This window comes from Solenopsis invicta, chromosome 5 (genome assembly GCF_016802725.1).
Source record: "Solenopsis invicta isolate M01_SB chromosome 5, UNIL_Sinv_3.0, whole genome shotgun sequence".
NCBI classification, from domain to species: Eukaryota; Metazoa; Arthropoda; class Insecta; order Hymenoptera; family Formicidae; genus Solenopsis; species Solenopsis invicta.
Window position 1 is genome coordinate 16122525 of NC_052668.1, and position 25273 is coordinate 16147797.

At 36.0% G+C, this 25273-nt stretch overlaps 2 protein-coding genes across 9 annotated transcripts in view; one reads left to right on the top strand and one right to left on the bottom strand.

The window, feature by feature from the left end:
• Window positions 1-18567: 18567 nt before the first annotated feature.
• LOC105205833 (DDB1- and CUL4-associated factor 13) lies at window positions 18568-21077 on the top strand. Its single transcript, XM_011175363.3, has 7 exons — window positions 18568-18914; window positions 19042-19436; window positions 19523-19694; window positions 19776-19923; window positions 19997-20297; window positions 20392-20555; window positions 20628-21077. Exons 1-7 carry the CDS (start codon window positions 18845-18847, stop codon window positions 20713-20715), a joined length of 1338 nt encoding a protein of 445 aa, XP_011173665.1. The 5' UTR covers window positions 18568-18844; the 3' UTR covers window positions 20716-21077.
• Window positions 21032-25273, bottom strand: part of LOC105205834 (tensin-1) — a 122160-nt gene continuing 117918 nt past the window's right edge. For 7 of the 8 annotated variants that reach the window (XM_039449972.1, XM_039449974.1, XM_039449971.1 and 4 more), the window contains one exon: window positions 21032-24413. In XM_039449972.1, coding sequence (XP_039305906.1) covers window positions 24204-24413 — 210 coding nt within the window. In that variant the 3' untranslated portion in view covers window positions 21032-24203. The remainder of the gene's footprint in view (window positions 24414-25273) is intronic. The other variant, XR_005574931.1, reaches the window with a different exon arrangement.

Here is a 25273-nt window from a genome sequence, read left to right on the forward strand (position 1 = left end):
TTATCATGATGGATCGAATCGGTAAAGTGAAAAACGAAAGACTTATATCAAACCAAAATTTTTGAGAAAAATTTTTTTTGCGAATTTCTCCAATATGTCTGTGTTCTGACAGCCTCCAGAAGAGTTCTAACTTTTATCATGATGGATCGAATCGGTAAAGTGAAAAACGAAAGACTTATATCAGACCAAAATTTTTGAGAAAAATTTTTTTTGCGAATTTCTCCAATATTTCTGTGTTCTGATAGCCCCCAGAAGAGTATTAATTTTTTTCATGATGTATCGAATCGCTAAAGTGAAAAACGAAAGACTTATATAAGACCAAAATTTTTGAGAAAAATTTTTTTTGCGAATTTCTCCAATATTTCTGTGTTCTGACAGCCTCCAGAAGAGTTTTAACTTTTATCATGATGGATCGAATCGGTAAAGTGAAAAACGAAAGACTTATATCAGACCAAAATTTTTGAGAAAAATTTTTTTTGCGAATTTCTCCAATATTTCTGTGTTCTGACAGCCTCCAGAAGAGTTCTAACTTTTATCATGATGGATCGAATCGCTAAAGTGAAAAACGAAAGACTTATATCAGTCAAACTTCGAAATCTTTGAGTAAAATTATTTTTGCGATTTTCTCCAATATCTCTGTGTTCTGACAGCCCCCAGAAGAGTATTAATTTTTTCATGATGGATCGAATCGCTAAAGTGAAAAACGAAAGACTTATATCAGAACAAAATTTTTGAGAAAAATTTTTTTTGCGAATTTCTCCAATATTTCTGTGCTCTGATAGCCCCCAGAAGAGTTCTAACTTTTATCGTGATGGATCGAATCGCTAAAGTGAAAAACGAAAGACTTATATCAGACCAAAATTTTTGAGAAAAATTTTTTTTGCGAATTTCTACAATATTTCTGTGTTCTGACAGCCTCCAGAAGAGTTCTAACTTTTATCATGATGGATCGATTCGCTAAAGTGAAAAACGAAAGACTTATATCAGTCAAACTTCGAAATCTTTGAGTAAAATTATTTTTGCGATTTTCTCCAATATCTCTGTGTTCTGACAGCCCCCAGAAGAGTATTAATTTTTTCATGATGGATCGAATCGGTAAAGTGAAAAACGAAAGACTTATATCAGACCAAAATTTTTGAGAAAAATTTTTTTTGCGAATTTCTCCAATATTTCTGTGTTCTGACAGCCTCCAGAAGAGTTCTAACTTTTATCATGATGGATCGAATCGGTAAAGTGAAAAACGAAAGACTTATATCAGACCAAAATTTTTGAGAAAAATTTTTTTTGCGAATTTCTCCAATATTTCTGTGTTCTGATAGCCCCCAGAAGAGTATTAATTTTTTTCATGATGTATCGAATCGCTAAAGTGAAAAACGAAAGACTTATATCAGACCAAAATTTTTGAGAAAAATTTTTTTTGCGAATTTCTCCAATATTTCTGTGTTCTGACAGACACCAGAAGAGTTCTAACTTTTATCATGATGGATCGAATCGGTAAAGTGAAAAACGAAAGACTTATATCAGACCAAAATTTTTGAGAAAAATTTTTTTTGCGAATTTCTCCAATATTTCTGTGTTCTGACAGCCTCCAGAAGAGTTCTAACTTTTATCATGATGGATCGAATCGCTAAAGTGAAAAACGAAAGACTTATATCAGTCAAACTTCGAAATCTTTGAGTAAAATTATTTTTGCGATTTTCTCCAATATCTCTGTGTTCTGATAGCCCCCAGAAGAGTATTAATTTTTTTCATGATGGATCGAATCGCTAAAGTGAAAAACGAAAGACTTATATCAGACCAAAGTTTTTGAGAAAAATTTTTTTTGCGAATTTCTCCAATATTTCTGTGTTCTGATAGCCCCCAGAAGAGTATTAATTTTTTTCATGATGTATCGAATCGCTAAAGTGAAAAACGAAAGACTTATATCAGACCAAAATTTTTGAGAAAAATTTTTTTTGCGAATTTCTCCAATATTTCTGTGTTCTGACAGCCTCCAGAAGAGTTCTAACTTTTATCATGATGGATCGAATCGGTAAAGTGAAAAACGAAAGACTTATATCAGTCAAACTTCGAAATCTTTGAGTAAAATTATTTTTGCGATTTTCTCCAATATCTCTGTGTTCTGACAGCCCCCAGAAGAGTATTAATTTTTTCATGATGGATCGAATCGGTAAAGTGAAAAACGAAAGACTTATATCAGTCAAACTTCGAAATCTTTGAGTAAAATTATTTTTGCGATTTTCTCCAATATCTCTGTGTTCTGACAGCCCCCAGAAGAGTATTAATTTTTTCATGATGGATCGAATCGGTAAAGTGAAAAACGAAAGACTTATATCAGACCAAAATTTTTGAGAAAAATTTTTTTTGCGAATTTCTCCAATATTTCTGTGTTCTGACAGCCTCCAGAAGAGTTCTAACTTTTATCATGATGGATCGAATCGCTAAAGTGAAAAACGAAAGACTTATATCAGTCAAACTTCGAAATCTTTGAGTAAAATTATTTTTGCGATTTTCTCCAATATCTCTGTGTTCTGATAGCCCCCAGAAGAGTATTAATTTTTTTCATGATGGATCGAATCGCTAAAGTGAAAAACGAAAGTCTTATATCAGACCAAAATTTTTGAGAAAAATTTTTTTTGCGAATTTCTCCAATATTTCTGTGTTCTGACAGCCTCCAGAAGAGTTCTAACTTTTATCATGATGGATCGAATCGGTAAAGTGAAAAACGAAAGACTTATATCAGACCAAAATTTTTGAGAAAAATTTTTTTTGCGAATTTCTCCAATATTTCTGTGTTCTGACAGCCTCCAGAAGAGTTCTAACTTTTATCATGATGGATCGAATCGCTAAAGTGAAAAACGAAAGACTTATATCCGACCAAAATTTTTGAGAAAAATTCTTTTGCGAATTTCTCCAATATTTCTGTGCTCTGATAGCCCCCAGAAGAGTTCTAACTTTTATCGTGATGGATCGAATCGCTAAAGTGAAAAACGAAAGACTTATATCAGTCAAACTTCGAAATCTTTGAGTAAAATTATTTTTGCGATTTTCTCCAATATCTCTGCGTTCTGATAGCCCCCAGAAGAGTATTAAATTTTTTCATGATGGATCGAATCGCTAAAGTGAAAAACGAAAGACTTATATCAGTCAAACTTCGAAATCTTTGAGTAAAATTATTTTTGCGATTTTCTCCAATATCTCTGTGTTCTGATAGCCCCCAGAAGAGTATTAATTTTTTTCATGATGGATCGAATCGCTAAAGTGAAAAACGAAAGACTTATATCAGACCAAAGTTTTTGAGAAAAATTTTTTTTGCGAATTTCTCCAATATTTCTGTGTTCTGATAGCCCCCAGAAGAGTATTAATTTTTTTCATGATGTATCGAATCGCTAAAGTGAAAAACGAAAGACTTATATCAGACCAAAATTTTTGAGAAAAATTTTTTTTGCGAATTTCTCCAATATTTCTGTGTTCTGACAGCCTCCAGAAGAGTTCTAACTTTTATCATGATGGATCGAATCGGTAAAGTGAAAAACGAAAGACTTATATCAGACCAAAATTTTTGAGAAAAATTTTTTTTGCGAATTTCTCCAATATTTCTGTGTTCTGACAGCCTCCAGAAGAGTTCTAACTTTTATCATGATGGATCGAATCGCTAAAGTGAAAAACGAAAGACTTATATCAGTCAAACTTCGAAATCTTTGAGTAAAATTATTTTTGCGATTTTCTCCAATATCTCTGTGTTCTGATAGCCCCCAGAAGAGTATTAATTTTTTTCATGATGGATCGAATCGCTAAAGTGAAAAACGAAAGACTTATATCAGACCAAAGTTTTTGAGAAAAATTTTTTTTGCGAATTTCTCCAATATTTCTGTGTTCTGATAGCCCCCAGAAGAGTATTAATTTTTTTCATGATGTATCGAATCGCTAAAGTGAAAAACGAAAGACTTATATCAGACCAAAATTTTTGAGAAAAATTTTTTTTGCGAATTTCTACAATATTTCTGTGTTCTGACAGCCTCCAGAAGAGTTCTAACTTTTATCATGATGGATCGAATCGGTAAAGTGAAAAACGAAAGACTTATATCAGTCAAACTTCGAAATCTTTGAGTAAAATTATTTTTGCGATTTTCTCCAATATCTCTGTGTTCTGACAGCCCCCAGAAGAGTATTAATTTTTTCATGATGGATCGAATCGGTAAAGTGAAAAACGAAAGACTTATATCAGACCAAAATTTTTGAGAAAAATTTTTTTTGCGAATTTCTCCAATATTTCTGTGTTCTGATAGCCCCCAGAAGAGTATTAATTTTTTTCATGATGTATCGAATCGCTAAAGTGAAAAACGAAAGACTTATATCAGACCAAAATTTTTGAGAAAGATTTTTTTTGCGAATTTCTCCAATATTTCTGTGTTCTGACAGCCTCCAGAAGAGTTCTAACTTTTATCATGATGGATCGAATCGGTAAAGTGAAAAACGAAAGACTTATATCAGACCAAAATTTTTGAGAAAAATTTTTTTTGCGAATTTCTCCAATATTTCTGTGTTCTGACAGCCTCCAGAAGAGTTCTAACTTTTATCATGATGGATCGAATCGGTAAAGTGAAAAACGAAAGACTTATATCAGTCAAACTTCGAAATCTTTGAGTAAAATTATTTTTGCGATTTTCTCCAATATCTCTGCGTTCTGATAGCCCCCAGAAGAGTATTAATTTTTTTCATGATGGATCGAATGGCTAAAGTGAAAAACGAAAGACTTATATCAGACCAAAGTTTTTGAGAAAAATTTTTTTTGCGAATTTCTCCAATATTTCTGTGTTCTGACAGCCTCCAGAAGAGTTCTAACTTTTATCATGATGGATCGAATCGCTAAAGTGAAAAACGAAAGACTTATATCAGTCAAACTTCGAAATCTTTGAGTAAAATTATTTTTGCGATTTTCTCCAATATCTCTGTGTTCTGACAGCCCCCAGAAGAGTATTAATTTTTTCATGATGGATCGAATCGCTAAAGTGAAAAACGAAAGACTTATATCAGAACAAAATTTTTGAGAAAAATTTTTTTTGCGAATTTCTCCAATATTTCTGTGCTCTGATAGCCCCCAGAAGATTTCTAACTTTTATCGTGATGGATCGAATCGCTAAAGTGAAAAACGAAAGACTTATATCAGACCAAAATTTTTGAGAAAAATTTTTTTTGCGAATTTCTACAATATTTCTGTGTTCTGACAGCCTCCAGAAGAGTTCTAACTTTTATCATGATGGATCGATTCGCTAAAGTGAAAAACGAAAGACTTATATCAGACCAAAATTTTTGAGAAAAATTTTTTTTTGCGAATTTCTCCAATATTTCTGTGTCCTGACAGCCTCCAGAAGAGTTCTAACTTTTATCATGATGGATCGAATCGCTAAAGTGAAAAACGAAAGACTTATATCAGTCAAACTTCGAAATCTTTGAGTAAAATTATTTTTGCGATTTTCTCCAATATCTCTGTGTTCTGATAGCCCCCAGAAGAGTATTAATTTTTTTCATGATGGATCGAATCGCTAAAGTGAAAAACGAAAGACTTATATCAGACCAAAGTTTTTGAGAAAAATTTTTTTTGCGAATTTCTCCAATATTTCTGTGTTCTGATAGCCCCAGAAGAGTATTAATTTTTTTCATGATGTATCGAATCGCTAAAGTGAAAAACGAAAGACTTATATCAGACCAAAATTTTTGAGAAAAATTTTTTTTGCGAATTTCTACAATATTTCTGTGTTCTGACAGCCTCCAGAAGAGTTCTAACTTTTATCATGATGGATCGAATCGGTAAAGTGAAAAACGAAAGACTTATATCAGTCAAACTTCGAAATCTTTGAGTAAAATTATTTTTGCGATTTTCTCCAATATCTCTGTGTTCTGACAGCCCCCAGAAGAGTATTAATTTTTTCATGATGGATCGAATCGGTAAAGTGAAAAACGAAAGACTTATATCAGACCAAAATTTTTGAGAAAAATTTTTTTTGCGAATTTCTCCAATATTTCTGTGTTCTGATAGCCCCCAGAAGAGTATTAATTTTTTTCATGATGTATCGAATCGCTAAAGTGAAAAACGAAAGACTTATATCAGACCAAAATTTTTGAGAAAAATTTTTTTTGCGAATTTCTCCAATATTTCTGTGTTCTGACAGCCTCCAGAAGAGTTCTAACTTTTATCATGATGGATCGAATCGGTAAAGTGAAAAACGAAAGACTTATATCAGTCAAACTTCGAAATCTTTGAGTAAAATTATTTTTGCGATTTTCTCCAATATCTCTGTGTTCTGACAGCCCCCAGAAGAGTATTAATTTTTTCATGATGGATCGAATCGGTAAAGTGAAAAACGAAAGACTTATATCAGACCAAAATTTTTGAGAAAAATTTTTTTTGCGAATTTCTCCAATATTTCTGTGTTCTGACAGCCTCCAGAAGAGTTCTAACTTTTATCATGATGGATCGAATCGCTAAAGTGAAAAACGAAAGACTTATATCAGTCAAACTTCGAAATCTTTGAGTAAAATTATTTTTGCGATTTTCTCCAATATCTCTGTGTTCTGATAGCCCCCAGAAGAGTATTAATAAAACGAAAGACTTATATCAGACCAAAATTTTTGAGAAAAATTTTTTACGCGACTTTCTGTAATATTTCTGTGTTCTGTTAGCCCTCAGAAGAGTTCTAACTTTTATTATGATGGATCGAATCGCTAAAGTGAAAAACGAAAGACTTATATTCATCAAAGTTCGAAATTTTTGAGTAAAATTTTTTGCGAATTTCTCCAATATTTCTGTGTTCTGATAACCACCAGAAGAATTCTAACTTTTATCATGATGGATCGAATCGCTAAAGTGAAAAACGAAAGACTTATCCATCAAAGTTCGAAATTTTTGAGTAAAATTATTTTTGCGAATTTCTCCAATATTTCTGTGTTCTGATAACCACCAGAAGAGTTCTAACGTTTATCATGATGGATCGAATCGCTAAAGTGAAAAACGAAAGACTTATCAGTCAAAGTTCGAAATTTTGAGCAAAACTTTGGCGAATTTCTCCAATATTCTAGTTCTTGTTCTAGAAGAGTTCTAACTTATCATGATGGATCGAATCGCCAAAGTGAAAACGAAAGACTTATATCAGAAACAAAATTTTTGAGAAAAATTTTTTTCGCGAATTTCTGTAATATTTCTGTGTTCTGTTAGCCCTCAGAAGAGTTCTAACTTTTATCATGATGGATCGAATCGCTAAAGTGAAAAACGCAAAACTTATATCAGTCAAAGTTCGAAATTTTTGAGTAAAACTTTTTTGCGAATTTCTCCAATATCTCTGTGTTCTGATAGCCCCCAGAAGAGTTCTAACCTTTATCATGATGGATCGAATCGCTAAAGGGAAAAACGAAAGACTTATATCAGACCAAAATTTTTGAGAAAAACGAAAGACTTATATCAGACCAAAATTTTTGAGAAAAATTTTTTTCGCGAATTTCTGTAATATTTCTGTGTTCTGTTAGCCCTCAGAAGAGTTCTAACTTTTATGATGATGGATCGAATCGCTAAAGTGAAACACGAAAGACTTATATCAGTCAAAGTTCGAAATTTTTTATAAAAAATTTTTGCGAATTTCTCCAATATCTCTGTGTTCTGATACCCCCTAGAAGAGTTCTAACTTTTATCATGATGGATCGAATCGCTAAAGTGAAAAACGAAAGACTTATATCAGCAAAGTTCGATATTTTTGAGTATAATTTTTTTGCGAATTTCTCCGATATTTCTGTGTTGTGATAGCCCCTAGAAGAGTTCTAACTTGTATCATGATGGATCGAATCGCTAAAGTGAAAACGAAAGACTTATATCAGACCAAAATTTTTGAGTAAAACTTCTTTTGTGAATTTCTCCAATATCTCTGTGTTTTGTACTTCGTTCAGTTACGTATTGCTGCCAAGCCGGCCTCAGGTCGGTGGAGAGGGACACCAGCCCTCCCCCGCCTCTTCCCCTTGAGTTGTTTACGGGGGTAAAGCCCGGGAGTCCGGCCCCCCGGCCGGATGTCCCGGGCCCCTACGCGCCGGACTAGTCCGGCGCGGCGGCTTCTCCTTCTCAGTGTTGGGGGGGAGGAGGTAGGAAGAAATTCCTTCCACTCCCCCACCAGCACCCCGGCGAGGCGCTAGAAGGGGGAGCGATGGCGCGTAGTAGCGCGCGCGATCGCTCCCCCGGACCGTTAGGTCAGATCTGCCTCGCCGGGCTCACTAGCGCGGGGGACCCTTCTCCCGCGGCTGTGCGTCCCAAAAACTGGGCCGGCAGCCGAAGGGGAGGAGGGTCGCTCCCTTTCTTCATTCCCGTGGCGGTCGCCGTTGTCCCTCTCCTCCACGATAGTGGTGAGGGAGGGGGCGACCGCCACGGCTCTTCTGCCCCGCCGCCGCCCGGTGGAACTCCGGGGGCGGGGGCCGCTTCTTCTCGGTCGGGGTGGACGGGGCGGGGGCCGAGACGAAGCGTGACCCCCGTCTCCGCCGCCCCTTCTGTTCCTCGCGTCGCCTGGGGGCATACGGCCCCCAGGCTGACGCTCCCTCACCTTTTCGGCCTCCTCCTTCTGCAGCATGACTCGCTCGCAGAAGGAGGAGACCGCCTTCCAAGCGCTCTCCCTGCCAACCATCTGACTGATGATGGCCGGCAGGGAGAGGTCGTTTCCAACTTCAGCCCTCAGGGCTCCGCGCAGCTCTTCCCACGCTGGACACTCTTCCATCGTGTGCCGCGCGGAGTCCCGGGCGGCGCCACAGTGGTGGCACTGTGTCGTCGGCTCCTTCCTTATCCTGCACAGGTACTCACCGAAGCAGCCATGCCCGGTGAGCACCTGTGTCGTCCTGTAGGACAAGCCGCCAAACGGGCGGCCCACCCACTCGTCCAGGTGTGGTAGGACGGCCTCCAAGATCCGAGATCCGGCCGTCGGCGGGTTGTCGATGAGGTTCCTCTTCCATGACCTCATCACCCGCCGACGGGCCCTCTCCCGTAGCAACGCGGCGGCCCTGGGGGTGACTACCCCCCCCTCAAGGCCGATGGCTTTTGCCCTGGCGTAGGTCCACGCCAGGGCATCGGCCGTGTACTCCGCCGGGGGGAGCCCCGCCAGGGCCATGATTGCCGCGTTGGGAGCGGTGCGAAACGCGCGCGTTATCCTTCGCGCCAGCCGCCGCTGCACATCGTGCAACACCTTCATGATGCGGCGGCTGGCCAGCGCCTCGCGGAACCACACCGGGGCTCCGTACAGAGCCCCGGACATGATCGCGAGGGCGTACGCGCGTCTAGCACCCACCCTCGGACCCCGGAGGTTGGGCATCAACCCATTGAGGGCGTTCAATCTCCTGCCCAACCGCTGGGCCAGCTGGTCAAAGTGATCAGCGAAGGCCCAGCGACCGTCCAGGTGCAACCCAAGGTACTTCAGGGTTGCACCCACCTGAACACGGGCGTTGTCCACCAGGACGAAGGCCTGGGGCGGTACCCCGGAGGAGCCATCGGTGTTCTGACAGCCTCCAGAAGAGTTCTAACTTTTATCATGATGGATCGAATCGGTAAAGTGAAAAACGAAAGACTTATATCAGACCAAAATTTTTGAGAAAAATTTTTTTTGCGAATTTCTCCAATATTTCTGTGTTCTGACAGCCTCCAGAAGAGTTCTAACTTTTATCATGATGGATCGAATCGCTAAAGTGAAAAACGAAAGACTTATATCAGTCAAACTTCGAAATCTTTGAGTAAAATTATTTTTGCGATTTTCTCCAATATCTCTGTGTTCTGATAGCCCCCAGAAGAGTATTAATTTTTTTCATGATGGATCGAATCGCTAAAGTGAAAAACGAAAGACTTATATCAGACCAAAGTTTTTGAGAAAAATTTTTTTTGCGAATTTCTCCAATATTTCTGTGTTCTGATAGCCCCCAGAAGAGTATTAATTTTTTTCATGATGTATCGAATCGCTAAAGTGAAAAACGAAAGACTTATATCAGACCAAAATTTTTGAGAAAAATTTTTTTTGCGAATTTCTACAATATTTCTGTGTTCTGACAGCCACCAGAAGAGTTCTAACTTTTATCATGATGGATCGAATCGCTAAAGTGAAAAACGAAAGACTTATATCAGACCAAAATTTTTGAGAAAAATTTTTTTTGCGAATTTCTCCAATATTTCTGTGTTCTGACAGCCTCCAGAAGAGTTCTAACTTTTATCATGATGGATCGAATCGCTAAAGTGAAAAACGAAAGACTTATATCAGTCAAACTTCGAAATCTTTGAGTAAAATTATTTTTGCGATTTTCTCCAATATCTCTGTGTTCTGACAGCCCCCAGAAGAGTATTAATTTTTTCATGATGGATCGAATCGGTAAAGTGAAAAACGAAAGACTTATATCAGACCAAAATTTTTGAGAAAAATTTTTTTTGCGAATTTCTCCAATATTTCTGTGTTCTGATAGCCCCCAGAAGAGTATTAATTTTTTTCATGATGTATCGAATCGCTAAAGTGAAAAACGAAAGACTTATATCAGACCAAAATTTTTGAGAAAAATTTTTTTTGCGAATTTCTCCAATATTTCTGTGTTCTGACAGCCTCCAGAAGAGTTCTAACTTTTATCATGATGGATCGAATCGGTAAAGTGAAAAACGAAAGACTTATATCAGACCAAAATTTTTGAGAAAAATTTTTTTTGCGAATTTCTCCAATATTTCTGTGTTCTGATAGCCCCCAGAAGAGTATTAATTTTTTTCATGATGTATCGAATCGCTAAAGTGAAAAACGAAAGACTTATATCAGACCAAAATTTTTGAGAAAAATTTTTTTTGCGAATTTCTCCAATATTTCTGTGTTCTGACAGCCTCCAGAAGAGTTCTAACTTTTATCATGATGGATCGAATCGGTAAAGTGAAAAACGAAAGACTTATATCAGTCAAACTTCGAAATCTTTGAGTAAAATTATTTTTGCGATTTTCTCCAATATCTCTGTGTTCTGATAGCCCCCAGAAGAGTATTAATTTTTTTCATGATGGATCGAATCGCTAAAGTGAAAAACGAAAGACTTATATCAGACCAAAATTTTTGAGAAAAATTTTTTTTGCGAATTTCTCCAATATTTCTGTGTTCTGACAGCCTCCAGAAGAGTTCTAACTTTTATCATGAAGGATCGAATCGCTAAAGTGAAAAACGAAAGACTTATATCAGTCAAACTTCGAAATCTTTGAGTAAAATTATTTTTGCGATTTTCTCCAATATCTCTGTGTTCTGATAGCCCCCAGAAGAGTATTAATTTTTTTCATGATGGATCGAATCGCTAAAGTGAAAAACGAAAGACTTATATCAGACCAAAATTTTTGAGAAAAATTTTTTTTGCGAATTTCTCCAATATTTCTGTGTTCTGACAGCCTCCAGAAGAGTTCTAACTTTTATCATGATGGATCGAATCGCTAAAGTGAAAAACGAAAGACTTATATCAGTCAGAGTTCGAAGTTATTGAGTAAAATTTTTTTTGCGACTTTCTCCAATATCTCTGTGTTCTGATAGCCCCCAGAAGAGTATTAATTTTTTCATGATGGATCGAATCGCTAAAGTGAAAAACGAAAGACTTATATCAGTCAGAGTTCGAAATTATTGAGTAAAATTTTTTTTGCGAATTTCTCCAATATTTCTGTGTTCTGATAGCCCCCAGAAGAGTTCTAACTTTTATCATGATGGATCGAATCGCTAAAGTGAAAAACGAAAGACTTATATCAGACCAAAATTTTTGAGAAAAATTTTTTTTGCGAATTTCTCCAATATTTCTGTGTTCTGATAGCCCCCAGAAGAGTTCTAACTTTTATCATGATGGATCGAATCGCTAAAGTGAAAAACGAAAGACTTATATCAGTCAAACTTCGAAATCTTTGAGTAAAATTATTTTTGCGATTTTCTCCAATATCTCTGTGTTCTGATAGCCCCCAGAAGAGTATTAATTTTTTTCATGATGGATCGAATCGCTAAAGTGAAAAACGAAAGACTTATATCAGTCAGAGATCGAAATTATTGAGTAAAATTTTTTTTGCGACTTTCTCCAATATCTCTATGTTCTGATAGCCCCCAGAAGAGTATTAAATTTTTTCATGATGGATCGAATCGCTAAAGTGAAAAACGAAAGACTTATATCAGTCAAACTTCGTAATCTTTGAGTAAAATTATTTTTGCGATTTTCTCCAATATCTGTGTGTTCTGATAGCCTCCAGAAGAGTTCTAACTTTTATCATGATGGATCGAATCGCTAAAGTGAAAAACGAAAGACTTATATCAGTCAGAGTTCGAAATTATTGAGTAAAATTTTTTTTGCGACTTTCTCCAATATCTCTGTGTTCTGATAGCCCCCAGAAGAGTATTAATTTTTTTCATGATGGATCGAATCGCTAAAGTGAAAAACGAAAGACTTATATCAGTCAAACTTCGAAATCTTTGAGTAAAATTATTTTTGCGATTTTCTCCAATATCTCTGTGTTCTGATAGCCCCCAGAAGAGTATTAATTTTTTTCATGATGGATCGAATCGCTAAAGTGAAAAACGAAAGACTTATATCAGACCAAAATTTTTGAGAAAAATTTTTTTTGCGAATTTCTCCAATATTTCTGTGTTCTGATAGCCCCCAGAAGAGTTCTAACTTTTATCATGATGGATCGAATCGCTAAAGTGAAAAACGAAAGACTTATATCAGTCAAACTTCGAAATCTTTGAGTAAAATTATTTTTGCGATTTTCTCCAATATCTCTGTGTTCTGATAGCCCCCAGAAGAGTATTAATTTTTTCATGATGGATCGAATCGGTAAAGTGAAAAACGAAAGACTTATATCAGACCAAAGTTTTTGAGAAAAATTTTTTTTGCGAATTTCTCCAATATTTCTGTGTTCTGATAGCCCCCAGAAGAGTATTAATTTTTTTCATGATGTATCGAATCGCTAAAGTGAAAAACGAAAGACTTATATCAGACCAAAATTTTTGAGAAAAATTTTTTTTGCGAATTTCTCCAATATTTCTGTGTTCTGACAGCCACCAGAAAAGTTCTAACTTTTATCATGATGGATCGAATCGCTAAAGTGAAAAACGAAAGACTTATATCAGTCAAACTTCGAAATCTTTGAGTAAAATTATTTTTGCGATTTTCTCCAATATCTCTGTGTTCTGACAGCCCCCAGAAGAGTATTAATTTTTTCATGATGGATCGAATCGGTAAAGTGAAAAACGAAAGACTTATATCAGACCAAAATTTTTGAGAAAAATTTTTTTTGCGAATTTCTCCAATATTTCTGTGTTCTGACAGCCTCCAGAAGAGTTCTAACTTTTATCATGATGGATCGAATCGCTAAAGTGAAAAACGAAGGACTTATATCAGTCAAACTTCGAAATATTTGAGTAAAATTATTTTTGCGATTTTCTCCAATATCTCTGTGTTCTGATAGCCCCCAGAAGAGTATTAATTTTTTTCATGATGGATCGAATCGCTAAAGTGAAAAACGAAAGACTTATATCAGACCAAAATTTTTGAGAAAAATTTTTTTTGCGAATTTCTCCAATATTTCTGTGTTCTGACAGCCTCCAGAAGAGTTCTAACTTTTATCATGATGGATCGAATCGGTAAAGTGAAAAACGAAAGACTTATATCAGACCAAAGTTTTTGAGAAAAATTTTTTTTGCGAATTTCTCCAATATTTCTGTGTTCTGATAGCCCCAGAAGAGTGTTAATTTTTTTCATGATGTATCGAATCGCTAAAGTGAAAAACGAAAGACTTATATCAGACCAAAATTTTTGAGAAAAATTTTTTTGCGAATTTCTCCAATATTTCTGTGTTCTGACAGCCTCCAGAAGAGTTCTAACTTTTATCATGATGGATCGAATCGCTAAAGTGAAAAACGAAAGACTTATATCCGACCAAAATTTTTGAGAAAAATTTTTTTTGCGAATTTCTCCAATATTTCTGTGCTCTGACAGCCTCCAGAAGAGTTCTAACTTTTATCATGATGGATCGAATCGCTAAAGTGAAAAACGAAAGACTTATATCAGTCAAACTTCGAAATTTTTGAGTAAAATTATTTTTGCGATTTTCTCCAATATCTCTGTGTTCTGATAGCCCCCAGAAGAGTATTAATTTTTTTCATGATGGATCGAATCGCTAAAGTGAAAAACGAAAGACTTATATCAGACCAAAATTTTTGAGAAAAATTTTTTTTGCGAATTTCTCCAATATTTCTGTGTTCTGACAGCCTCCAGAAGAGTTCTAACTTTTATCATGATGGATCGAATCGGTAAAGTGAAAAACGAAAGACTTATATCAGACCAAAGTTTTTGAGAAAAATTTTTTTTGCGAATTTCTCCAATATTTCTGTGTTCTGATAGCCCCCAGAAGAGTTCTAACTTTTATCATGATGGATCGAATCGCTGAAGTGAAAAACGAAAGACTTATATCAGTCACAGTTCGAAATTATTGAGTGAAATTTTTTTGCGAATTTCTCTTATATTTCTGTGTTCTGATAGGCCCCAGAAGATTATTAACTTTTTTCATGATGGATCGAATAGCTAAAGTGAAAAACGAAAGGCTTATATCAGACCAAAATTTTTGAGAAAAATTTTTTTTGCGCATTTCTCCAATATTTCTGTGTTCTGATAGCCGCCAGAAGTGTTCTAACTTTTACATGATGGATCGAATCGCTAAAGTGAAAAACGAAAGACTTATATCAGACAAACTTTGAAATTTTTGAGTAAAATTATTTTTGCGATTTTCTCCAATATCTCCAATTTCGAACTCTGACTGATATAAGTATTTCGTTTTTCACTTTAGCGATTCGATCCATCTAGAAAAAAGTTAGAACACTTCTGGCGGCTATCAGAACACAGAAATATTGGAAAAATTCGCAAAAAAAATTTTTCTCAAAAATTTTGGTCTGATATAAGTTTTTCGTTTTTCACTTTAGCGATTCGATCCATCATGATAAAAGTTAGAACTCTTCTGGGGGCTATCAGAACACAGAAATATTGGAGAAATTCGCAAAAAAAATTTTTCTCAAAAATTTTGCTCTGATATAAGTCTTTCGTTTTTCACTTTAGCGATTCGATCCATCATGATAAAAATAAATACTCTTCTGGGGGCTATCAGAACACAGAGATATTGGAGAAAGTCGCAAAAAAAATTTTACTCAATAATTTCGAACTCTGACTGATATAAGTCTTTCGTTTTTCACTTTAGCGATTCGATCCATCATGATAAAAGTTAGAACTCTTCTGGGGCTATCAGAACACAGAAATATTGGAGAAATTCGCAAAAAAAATTTTTCTCAAAAATTTTGGTCTGATATAAGTCTTTCGTTTTTCACTTTAGCGATTCGATCCATCATGATAAAAGTTAGAACTCTTCTGGGGGCTATCAAAACACAGAAATATTGGCGAAAATCGCAAAAATAATTTTACTCAAAAATTTCGAAGTTTGACTGATATAAGTCTTTCGTTTTTCACTTTAGCGATTCGATCATTCGTGATAAAAGTTAGAACTCTTCGGTGGGCTATCAGAACAGAGATATTAGAGAAATTCGCAAAAATAGTTTTACTCAAAAATTTTGTACTTTGACTGATATAACTCTTTCGTTTTTCACTTTAGCGATTCGATACGTTATGATAAAAGTTAGAATTCTTCTAGGGGCTATCCGAACACAGAGATTTTGGAGAAATTCGTAAAGAAACTTTTACTCCAAAATTTCGAACTTTGACTGATATAACTCTTTTGTCGATAATGGCATTGATAGCGATGATGATGGCGATGATGGCTATGATGATGACGATGATGGCGATGTTGGCAATAATGGTGATGATGGCGACGATGGCGATAATGACGATGTTGGCGATGATGGCGATGATTATGGCGATTATGACAATGTTGGCGATGATGGCGATGATAGCGATAATGATCGGTCAATCGTATTGTCACTATTACGACGGCAATGGAAATGGCAATGATAGAAATGATAACAATAGTGGGAATGATGGCAATTGTGGCGTTAGTGATAGTCCACTGAATTTCTGCAAAATTAAAAAGAACTTGAAATAGGATTCACTTCTGACATCTATTCTTGTCAAAAAATTGATCAAAGTTGAGCTATCTTTCACCGTTTTTCCGCTAAAGATTATTCATGTCATTATAGTGGCAAAATATCGGTCACGACGTATGCAAGACTTTACGAGCGTTGAATGGGTATCGGAAAATCTTGAGCAAGCCTACCAAAAACAAGTTATGTATTATAATCAGCGTCGGCGTGGTACAGTTTTTGTAGTGGGAGCTCGTTTTGAAGAGATACCACGTCCTATCGTCCGTGGCTCAAAGCATTACGGCAAAATTGTTACCGAAATTTTATGGACCATTCCGCGTTTTAGTAGCTCTTTCGCCTGTCGTATACGAAATGTCAGAAGTTAATTTTTTCCAAGTTTTTTTTTAATTTTGAAAAAATTCATCATTTTTCGTCAAGTTTTTGTCAAAAAATCGACTAAAGGTCTCTGGTCGATTTTCTCACCATTTGTCCGCACTTACTGTTCCGCTTAATCCCAAGCAGAACAGTAAGTGAAAATGACATCAAATCTTAATTGATCGAAAAGTGACTTTTAATGATCATTTTGATATTATTTTGATGTAGTGGTGACTCCCTGTTCTGCTTGGAATATGTGAGATAGTCTCTTATTCACAGCATTCCCATTATTGCCATCATTACCACTATTGCCATCATTCCCATTATTGCCATCATTTTCATCATTGCCATCATAACATTCATTCCATTATTTCCATCCCATTTCCATCATTTCCACAATTACCATCGATTAATATCGAGAAGAATTTGATTAAAATCCGTTACTTTACTGATTAACACTTTAATACCTTATATCGTATTTATATTATTATATAATTCTTTATTAATTTTTTTTTCTAAAGTTTTGATTAATCTTTACGTGATATTTCGTAAAAACTGTTGAAAGGTTGTATTAAAATCAGATCAATAATCTTCACGTTTGTAAGTTAGAGAATAAAAATAATACTCAAGTATCTATATATTTCATTGATTTTTATTACATTATTATTATTATTATTATTATTATTATTATTATTATTTATTGTGCCATATTAATCGCGCGTATTGTCATTTGTAAATCATGCGTATGCATGTATATGCCATTGTAACATAATAAAAAAAGAGTGGGCGCTTTCTAGTCTCTCTACGTCCCTGCGCAGAAATCGTCCAAAATCCTCTTTCTGAATTTTACGGCCTAAACGTAGCAGGGAAAACGTGATGGGTCGAGAGGGGAGTGAAGAGGAGGGTATGCATAGAGATAACATCGCCGCTTGCTCCATGTCTATCACCGCGATGCTTTCTCTCTCTAACTGAAGGCCTAAACAATTAAAAGACAATCACGTTAAAAGAGAAAGAGAGAAAGAGTGAGAGAGAGAGAGAGAGAAAGAGTTGCGTCAAGATTTAAAAAAATTAAAAATGCTAATTTTTTCAAAAGCATAATTTGAAGACATTTAAATAATAAAGAATTATGTAAAAATAAAAAGATGGTATATTTATTCGTGGAAAGACATTTATTTCTTCTTCATCATATGATGCGATGTTAATTACAATTATTTTTTAAGTACTGCGTAAAATGAATGTTTCTTTATTAAAGAACCAAATTTTCTCTGTTACTATTAAACATCTTTTTTAAGTAAAAATATGATTGTGCAAAATATGGGCATAAACGTATTGATATGTATTAATATCAATGTTAATGTAAATAATTCAGACTATAATAAATAAAAAATTACGCGAAAGTAGACGTAATTAATCATTTGTGCACATTCTCGACCCCTGTTCTGGATGCAACATACGCGATAAGCGTCAGATTTTATTTGCAGCAAAATGGATGTTAGCACGGACAACAACCTACATCCATTTCTCGAGAGATGGATGTGTCCGTGGGTTGTTGTCCGTGCTAACATCCACACTGTTTTTAACGGCGGGTTGCAAAATGGATGTGACACGTAGTTCCCATTCTGACCAGAATAGATGTGCGTCACTAGTGTACGGGAGTTTCGAAGCGTTGTAGGAAAAAGGCCGCCGTGGCCGCTCTCAGGTTCCTCTCTGCTCTAGGAGAGAGAATCGCCAACTAGGGTCACGTGACCGACTCTGTGATTGGCTGGCGGAAATGTGCAAATTTTGCGTTGCGACGTCAATGCATTGGCCGGCACGCTCGCACGCATCACGCGGAACCACCGAGTCCACCGATGGTTCCTTGCGGAGTAGCCATCGACATACAGAATGGACTGCTGATGACCGTGGTGGGGGTAGAAAGACACATAGAGTGAGAGGCAGACAATACGAAATACGAAGAACGTTCGTTCTCTGTCTACTAAGTTTGATTGGTTGTTGTGGTCCCAGCAACCAATCAGACTTAGTAGACAGAGAACGAACGTTCTTCGTATTGTCTGCCTCTCACTCTATATGTCTTTCTACCCCAACCACGGTCATCAGCAGTCCATTCTGTATGTCGATGGGAAAAGCATGTCAACGCATTGACGTCGCAATGCAAAATTTGCACATTTCCACCAGCCAATCACAGCGTCGGTCACGTGACCCCAGTTGGCGATTCTCTCTCCTAGAGGTTCTCTACTCTGTCTGAAGTCTCTGAACATAACCTTGTATTTCTGCCATATGTAAGTGCGGTAAACGTGTTTCTCTATGCAAGTGGTTATAGAATTGAGCTCTAGAAAAATAGTTTCTTATAAATATCTTGATGAAAAAATATACGGAGTTCTTTTCTGAAGATGAAGGTTAAAGTGTTAAGTAGGAATCCTGATGAATACTTACGGGAGACTAAACGAGACATTCACAAAAGTAAGTCTATTTAAATCCCGAGGTTGATTTAATATAATCGCGAAGACTTCAGTGATGATATCAGATCCTTTAGCCGGAGAATACTCCAGAAAAAATTACAGACCTAACATCATTTTGTTATTTTCAGTCCCACGAAATTTCGATCCTGCGTTGCATCCCTTCCAAGCAGTCAGAGAATACACAAAAGCTCTGAATGCTGTTAAGTTGGAGAAGGTGTTTGCGAAACCATTTGTACGCAGCTTGGAGGGTCACAAAGATGCAGTGTCCTGCATGTGCAAACATCCCTCTCAATTGTCTACTCTTCTGAGTGGCGCTTACGACGGTGAGGTGAGAACATGGAATCTCGGCCAAGGGACATGCACCCGCTCGTTTCTGGCTCACGATGGCATAGTTCGCGGTATTGCGTATATGCCAGATGGGAAACGCTTCATTACTGTCGGCGACGACAAGACGATCAAGACCTGGGACACTGTCTCTGCTGGTGAGGAGGAGGAGGAACCTGTGAATACTATTGTCAGCAAAGTACGCAGTTTTTGTATATGGTTTTCTTAAAATTTGTCAAATGTGACAATATTAAAAATTTTTCAAGTAATTCCTTTTACTTGTAGATGGTATTAACTGGTGTTACACACCATTGGACCAAACCAGTTTTTGTTACCTGTGGAGAAGGCATATGCCATATGTGGGAAGATACTAGGAATGAACCCTTACGAACATTTAAATGGGGCGTGGATAGTTTAATAGATGTGAAATTTAATCCAGTACAAAAGGATCTTTTAGGTATAATGAAAAATTGCCAAAATTCTAACATATCCATTTATGCTTTATATTAAAGTATATGATTTGAAATTTAATTTTCAGCATCTTGTGCCAGTGATCGCAGCATAATTTTATATGACACTAGAGAGACTGGACCTTTAACAAAGATAGTAATGAAATTACGGACCAACAAGCTCTGTTGGAATCCCATGGAAGCCTTTATCTTTACATGTGCTAATGAAGATTACAAGTGAGATATAAGGACATATTGGAAGATAGTTTCGCACAATTTTTCCTCTGATCTTGAAATATGTCTGTTTCAGTTTGTACACCTATGATGCCCGCAAGTTGAAAGCACCAGTTACTGTACACATGGATCACGTGGAAGCTGTGATAGATGTGGATTACTCGCCAACGGGAAAAGAATTTGTGTCGGGCAGCTATGACAAATCTATTCGTATTTTTGAGACGGATAAATTCCACTCGCGAGAGGTGTACCACACAAGACGCATGCACAGACTTACCTGCGTAGGATGGTCGCTGGATAACAGATTTGTAATTAGCGGCAGCGATGAAATGAATCTTCGCGTATGGAAAGCTAAAGCGTCAGAAAAGCTCGGCATTGTAAGCATAAATATTACGATTTCATGAATTTACATGTCGTTTTGCATAAATTACCGATATTTATATATCTATCTTTCTTTTCTACTTGCAACAGATGAAAGCCAGAGAAAGAAACGCGCGACTCGTCAATGACACTCTGAAAGAGAAGTATGCGGCGCATCCGGAAATCCGACGAATTGCACGTCATAGACAAGTGCCGAAACATATATATAACGCACGCGCCGAATTACGAACGATTCGCGAAAAAAGTAGACGCAAGTAAGTACAATTAAATCGTAATATTCGAATATACTTTCGAACAATATTTTAAAACACTGTTTTATCTTGCAGGGAGGCTAATAGGCGTCGACATTCCAAGAAGGGAGCCGTACAGTACGTGGCAGAAAGGAAGAAGAACGTCGTGGGTCAAGAGACCTGAAGCGGCGTGTTCTCGGATCTTTTTATCTGATATGATTGCACGCGTTGTATTTTACGGCCTTTATTTAGCGACTCGTTGGTTATTTCAACGAGTCATCGGTTTTTACACTTGTTAAATCTAAAACTCGTACCAGACCACGCATTGAAGATTGAGGATTGCAAATTAAAACTTAATCTATCAGGACGAAAGAAATTAAAATTAAAATTAAAATTATCTTTTTAGTCTAATAATCTAATTCTACTCTTCAATTCGCAATCCTCAATCTTCAATGCGTAATTTGATATAAACTTTACAGGATGTATAATTGCGTGAGGAGTACTTTGTATTATATTTATTGTAATAAATAATTTCTCTTGACATTATACAACGCATCGCGATAATAAATTCATAAAACATTACAAACCTCAAGCAGTGATTAATGTCATGCGTAGCGTACATTACAACAGTTAATTATGCTGCGTTTCTTGCGCGATTATCTTAGCACGCATCAATCGATTTCGAAATACAAACACTCTTATTCGTTTTTTTCTCATTATTTTCAACTTTATTCCAAAAACATTATTTTAAATTTTTCGCACGATTTATTAGATCGCACATGTGCGTGAGATTAACGATATAAGACACGTCACTTTTTTTACGCAATGCAATCTTAAAAAATGATTTCTGGTGGATTTAATGAAATTTGCAGATTTTTTATGAAATGTCTCCCTTTCCTTATAACTTGGCAATTCGCGTTGTCATTAAAGCATTACACAGGAACACATTGTAGAAGCAGAAAGTCACAATCGATTCATATTCGCACAAATCTATTATACATATCATACATACGATTTCAATGCACCATATGCATCAATTCTTGGCTTTCTCCTAGCACAATGCACTACTAGATATGAATCTGAATATGAAACTTGTCGACATGTGATCGACAGGTATTCTCATTCATCCTCAGGAATAGAAACCGTTCTCATTTTGGAAAATTTAATATTCAATGCTACAAAAATGTACGCAATATCGCCTTTATAATCTTGTATATTCCTACAGCATCAAAATTTATTTAATCACCGAGCTTAATCCTTTTTTTTATCTTCTGTAATGAATAACGGTCGAAAATTAATGATACTGACGAAATGTCATACTGGCAGTTTTCGATGTAGTCAATTGCTCGTATATAGTCAAGAAATGGATAATACGTGGTGTAGTTATACTCGGAAAATTATTTTCTGGTGTATAAAAAAGTGTCACGCGATTTAGTGTCTGGTCGCCGCTGAGAATCGTTTAAATTCAATAGTTATTTACGCATAATCGTATATGATTTTCATTGTCGTAGCTCTGCGCAAAATTTCTGTACAAGACTAGGATAACTGAGAAACTAAATTATCGCCTATTACTATAATTCGTGTTTCGCCATGTCGAAATTTTGCGAGAAAGTTCTGTCCTCTCTTAGGCGTAATTGCATTTCAAAGATTCCATGCCGTTTACTAATCCTCTTTGACGTTCACACTAATTAAATATACGTGTGGAAATATAACGCGCGAGTGAAAATAATTATAACATATACATATATATACATATAAACACATGTACATACATCAATATTGCGATCAGGGACCAAAAGCGAAAAATATTCAGTTTTATTCCATTTATTTTTACTCACTGTTTCTCATCCTGTTTTATTTTATTTCCATTCGAAGTACATCTACCAAATTAGAACATAACTTCTATAACCGAATTAGAACAGAATATTTTCCAATAATTTATTATTCACTGCGGAATGAAAAATAAATCAGAAAATCTTCGTTTCCTGCGTTATTTTATATGAGAGATTATTTGCAATATGCGACACAATTGAAATTATTTATTCCATTTTCAACACTGTACGCAAATAAATTGCTTCTCTTTTCATCAAAATTTCGGTGAACGTTATTTTCGTTTTTGCTCCCCGATATATCATCGGATTGCGATATACCATCGGGAATGCGATTAAATGATAACGAAAGAATCTCCGACATATACAGATTCGATAATAGACCAGTTACATCTTGATTTTGCTCCCAACTTCGAAATGCTTTTAAACGGTTCAACTATCGCAGTTGAATCTTTGCTTCGAAATACAAAATACCCAACCAGAAGAAAAAATTATGAAAACATCAAAATGATGTTAAAATGACTCCAAAGTGATCATTAAAAATCTTTTCAATTAATCACAATTTATTTTAACGTCACGTTGATGTTATCGTTGATGTTATCATAATATTCCTTCGTACTTTACGCATTTCGAGTGACACTTTTGATTAATTATAAAATCCAGTAATAACGACACATAATATCGTACGAATATTCATGTGCTGTTAGGGAGAGTGAAGAAGGCGTTTTCCTATTATACAACAGCCTTCCCGCTTCCAGAGCGATCAAAGTTCAATACAGTTTACATTACGTGTGTCGATGGTAACACAATCCTCAACTACGGCTTACAGGAAAAAAATCAGATAACTGTTTCAGTCAAATAAATCTTACTAGATCACTTTCGGACGCAATGAAGCTGCAATCGTGAGAGGAACTAGATGGAAAAAATACCTTAATATAACGCTGTCCCAAAGAGAAGGTATCGATTTTTCTCTCCGAGACACAACATCCTTCACGTATCACCCTCCGTTTCCTTCATCGCCATGCATTTTTGACGTCCTCTTAACGTAATATTTTAAATATAAATTAAAATTCATTCTCGAAATCTTTTAAATTCGTATTCCTTCGCAATGATTTGATTCACTCTACTCGTCTTCATGATTCTCCAATTACTCGACTATTATACATTTTATAACAAAGATATATTATACGAATCGTTTGGCATCGTTGCAACTGTCGGGAGCGATCCAAACGATAACAAAACTCGATTTGTTTCCGTAGAAAAATTCGCAAAAAAAAAAATATAACACTTGTAACGCTTCATCGTATATTCCGTTTTGTGCAAATAATTTACTCCGATTGAAGATTTGACGGACGTCAATTGTTTCGCTTCGCCCGCTACAGCAAACTTAAACTAACATCTCGCTAGGCGCGCGTGCTGTAAAAAAAAAAAAAAAAAAAAAATCGCATCGCTATTCCAGTCACGCGTCCATTATGTAACGCTAGCATTAAATTATCTACGCTGTACGTTTCTTATCGTTACGCTTCTTACTGTATTAATGACTTACGAGTATGTATCACTGGTGGCTGTGCGAGTCTTTCCGGAACATAGATTCGTTAACTAAGCGTCGTCCAATATGCGTTGCGCCGAATGCCGACTATCCCCGAGCGAAGATCTCCTCGCGGACGACGATCGCAAGTGTAACGTCGGCCCTTTACATACAATGCAATGGCACAAAATCGATCCAGGTACAAATATACCGAACGGTGCCTCGCAACTACCTTCCAACTGGTTTCACATGAAAAATCGATAAAAATCGCGACAGAAAGTGCAGAAGAGAGGAAGAGAAATCTCGACGATCGTTCTAGACGTTCAGATCAGCCATCATTTTGCGAAAATCCGCCAGGGTATTGTAATCCGGGTCCGAATCGATGTCCGCGAAATCCTTGCTGGAGTCAGTCTTGACGAAGCTTGGATTATATCGGCTTAGGGACAACGGGCAGGGCAGTAATTCCGGCATGACCGAATGGTGAGTGATTAGTGCGGTGAGCGTCGTAAACTCTTTCGTGAAGCCCTGTAACATACGATATTATTGATTTCACGGCATTTGTAGTGCTGCAACATTGATTCTAAAGCTTTTCAATAAGTTTATCTACCGCTCATGATATCTCTGCTTTCTCTCGTAAAATTTGTAAACGTTGCATCAAAACATCACAGTTTTTATCCACAATCCGTGGAACAATAAAAACAGAATTCTTTTTGCGTGCCATATATTTTTACAGAAACGATCGTGTCTTTTGCTTTAAAACGCCAGAACAGCTCTGTTCATAGAAAAAATTCAACTGTAGGAATATTTTTAAAAAAACATGTAAAAATATGGTACACTGTTTCGAGACGAAGCTCGAAATAATTCATTTACAATTCAACAAAAAAAATGCTTTGACAGAGTTCCAAGATTTAAGAAAGACCGGAACTAATTGTCACAGTTTTTAAATTGTGATTTTTAGAAAAAGGATGGAAGATTTTTAAACAACATGTACATTATAATACATTTATATTCCGTAGGTATTTAAAAAAATATTACTCTTGAATATATTTGTACAAAAAAATTGGTTATCGTTATTTAAATTATTTAATTTTAAACAGAGCAGTAAAAATGTAAGAAATTATATTCTTGCTTATATACTCAATCTTCTTTAAAAAATTTGATAATCCTAACTTTCAGTAAAATAATTAAAAATTTGATTTCAATATTATGATTTTAATAATAATAGTATTGAAATACTCTAATTCTAGAAAATATTGTTGGAAGATATTGTTATAACGTCATAACGACTATAATTTATATTAAAATCTAAAGCGGCTTGTTGGTTAGATAAATTATGTATTTTCACTAAAAGCTTTCAAAATAATATCAGGCGAAGTTATATCTCT

Bases quoted from the DNA above. Each gene is read 5' to 3' on its own strand.
- LOC105205833 (XM_011175363.3), top strand. From the start codon at position 18,845: ATGAAGGTTAAAGTGTTAAGTAGGAATCCTGATGAATACTTACGGGAG. The intron at 19,924-19,996 runs GTGAGATATAAG...TGTCTGTTTCAG, and splicing joins TGTGCTAATGAAGATTACAA to TTTGTACACCTATGATGCCC. The intron at 20,298-20,391 runs GTAAGCATAAAT...TACTTGCAACAG, and splicing joins CGTCAGAAAAGCTCGGCATT to ATGAAAGCCAGAGAAAGAAA.